Below are 3363 nucleotides of genomic sequence, written 5' to 3'. Positions count from 1 at the left end.
AGCTTCCAGAAAGGTCTCGAACATTCTAGAAGCTCGAGGGAGATTACTCTTATTAAATCCCTTTTTCGTTTTGCTTACCGTCGTAGCCTCCAGGGGTCACTACATAGGCAGTATTTCTTTAAAATTAGATCTCATAAATACATTATTATAGCGTGGAGTGCTTGCGCTAACGATGGTTTTATCCGGGGATTAAACCATGGGTTTATCTGAGGACAAATTAGAAATGGGCTATTTATGTTATTACTAATTTGTTTTAGTTGAGAAGTGATATTCAAGCTTTTGTTTATGTAGGTGGTTTCTTCATTAGATTTGCGGAATAGATAGAATTTGGTTGTTGTGAGATTCGTGCTAATGTTTAGATAATTGACTATTCTGACGTTGGTATTAATAGTTAATTTCAAAGTTAAGTTGTATAAATATTCTTATCAGCTTTTTTCTAATACTATCTACATCGTATCCGTTTCTGCTGTGTACTACGTCCGCCGTTTCTGTATAATCATGTGCTAACCTCTATTTCTTCATTATTCAGAATAAATAAATAATGAAGCTTGCAATTTCAGTTTCATCATAATTCCTTGACGTCAAAGAGCTCACCACCTCTCTTTTCCTCATACTATAAACCATTGTGGAAGAACAACGATTTTCTGAAATTCTTACGTTAGCTAGCAGTACCAGTAGAAATTCTACGGTCTATTTCTGTGATACAGTGTCAACTACAGACATATTTCCTGTCTGTAATAATAACCGGTCATTTCCTTCATAATGCCTCGATGAATTTCTTCCTGCTTACTTAAAAGTAGTCTATCGATTTAAAATATAAATATATTATAATTTGATAATGAATGCACTATGATCTGAGCAGTAATATTTACGATATGATTCTAATATTAAAAAAATATCGAGAACATTAAGGCATATCATTGTTCCGTTACTTTGCAACCTAGGTGATAACACTTTTACACACACACACACACACACACACACACACACACACACACACACACACACACACACACACAATCTCTGTATCTCTCTCTCTCTCTCTTTCTGCCCTCCCCTCCGAAGAAGGTCAAATATTCGAAACGTTGCATAGATTATTTCACTCTTCTCGACAAATCAATTCACTGAACCCTTCTTCTAGAAAGTCTCTTATTACAATAATTTTTCCTTTCTAGTCTTAAGACTTCACAATTTTATTAGTTGATTAGCGAATGGCTTCAGTTATCAAATTACTGTTTTTCGTGTACCAAATAATATTAGCAACATTTTAAATAGAATATGACAAGTTGTCTTTATATGTATTCAATGTGTCAAATTATGATTATTGCCAGAAAAATAGTATTTACTATTATTCCAAAATTTCTACGAAGCATTGCTAAATTTGATTTTTATATTATATATCGGTCTGCAATGGTTCATCCTAATTTTCAAACTACATTATGGGATGTTATCTTGTTCCATATTCATTTTCATCTCTCCATATTCATTTTCAGCTTATGAAGTAAATGCCAGCATAAAGTCGTCCTACCTATGGAGCAGTGTGCAAAAGCTAAGACTCACAACCATCATGAAAGTGCAGCTCAGTGGTGATGATGCAGACAGAACCTTTTGAAAGCAACTGTTGGGCGTCGGTAATGGCACTTCACTTGACAAGATGTATGAACGGGCAAGCTTGCCTTTTGGACATATGGTATCTGATTTAAAGGAACTAATGGACAAGGTGTTTCCTAACCTGAGGAACCAGTTTACATACCACAACTGGCTGAAAACCCGTGCCATTTTAGCTCCAAAGAATGTGGGAGTTGATGATTTGAACTTTAAATTTCTGGAACAGTTGCCAGGTGAGCGTCACATCTACAATTCCATTGATGCAGTACTCAACATCGATGAAGCTGAGAATTATCCAGTTAAATTCTTGAATAGTCTAACACCACCTGGCCTCCCACCTCACAATTTACATCTCAAGATTAGGGCACAAACTATACTGCTTCGAAACCTCGATCCAACAAAGCTTCGCAATGACACAGAATTTATAATAAAGAAGATGATGCCAACAATCTTGAAGACAACAATTTTGAATTAATTAAAATACAATATAGTCGGTACAAGATTTTATTCTTTCGGTAAATATTTCGTACCTCGGTGTGGAATAATTTTTTCCAAAGTTTTATGCCGGTGCATTCAACGTATTTGACCTCCAAACCTGCGCAAGCGACCTTTTTTCCGGAACAGAAAGGTGGGAGGGGTGGTAGGGACCTCGAAGTTTCCCAGCAAGAGAGTTTTGTTTCGCGGGTTTTCTCTTTTCCTGGTTATTTTGCATGCTTTCAACGAATGTGACATGGAAATTACGCGTAAACGGCTCCTTTTTCCAGAAAAGAAAAGATTTGGCTGCTATTTCTAGTATTCCCTGCTACCACGTAACAGCTGTTTGCATTCACACCAACATTTTTGCGTTCACACCGAAATATTTACCAACTTTTTTCCTTCCATTTATTTTTCCACTTTATGGAAGTCAATATTTTCTCTGTTGACATTCACCTCAGCGAGATCGCGGATCAAGTGGAAACACATCAATCACTGTTCCCTCTTGACAGGACAAAGAAATTTCCTGCTGTCTTTGAAAGCAACAAGCGGGTCAATCGAGGTCTTACAAATTATTTATAATAATAAGTGACATGTATCGGGGTTGAAAGAATGACGCGTACAATATTAAATATTCTAAGACAATCTGAAAACAATAGAAACTTTTAAGCGTTTACCGGTTTTTATCAAATTTTCGGGTTAACGGACTTCAGTTAACGGAAGCTAAATGTAATACAAGTTAATTAGTCCGATAATGATTTTCAAAGTTAACTTAAAATTTAAATCGTTAACGAAAATGTTAACTTCGCTAATTAACGATAAACGGATTAACGGACTTACGTCCAGCTCTGTTTATCTATACTATAAATTGCAGTGTTCTTGATTACTTGCTTGCTTGATTGATTGAGTGAGTGAGTGTCGGCAGATTCACTCGAGAACGGTGCAGTGGAATCGCGTGAAATTCAGCACAGAGCGGCAGCATGGTCCGCTAATGTTCAGGAGATTTTTATTGCCATCCAACTCCCATGGTTACCGTGATAATCGATTATTACTTTTTAAGATAGGAATATCCCATTCAAAGTGGGGAGGGGCGATTTTGTTGCCTTTCCCATGCGCGAAATTTTACGAAAAACCAGCACAATAAAGATTATTTTTTTTCCAAGTAATGTGGCTGGGTTTGTTTTTCGAAAATTTTAATCAGAGGCACAGAAAAAAAATAATTTCAATTTTTTGTGCATTAAAAAAAAAAAAAGCTATAGCTTACGCTCTTTCTAATTACTA

At 36.0% G+C, this 3363-nt stretch overlaps 1 protein-coding gene across 1 annotated transcript; it reads left to right on the top strand.

Moving 5' to 3' along the window:
• Positions 1-1654: 1654 nt before the first annotated feature.
• LOC106874702 (uncharacterized) lies at positions 1655-2083 on the top strand. Its single transcript, XM_014922513.1, has one exon. It carries the CDS (start codon positions 1655-1657, stop codon positions 2081-2083), a length of 429 nt encoding a protein of 142 aa, XP_014777999.1.
• Positions 2084-3363: the final 1280 nt, after the last annotated feature.

The sequence above is a fragment of the Octopus bimaculoides genome, chromosome 4 (assembly GCF_046866305.1).
Source record: "Octopus bimaculoides isolate indiv1 chromosome 4, ASM4686630v1, whole genome shotgun sequence".
Lineage (NCBI taxonomy): Eukaryota > Metazoa > Mollusca > Cephalopoda > Octopoda > Octopodidae > Octopus > Octopus bimaculoides.
The sequence above is the reverse complement of the archived record's forward strand: the minus strand, read 5'-3'. Positions and strand labels throughout refer to the sequence as shown.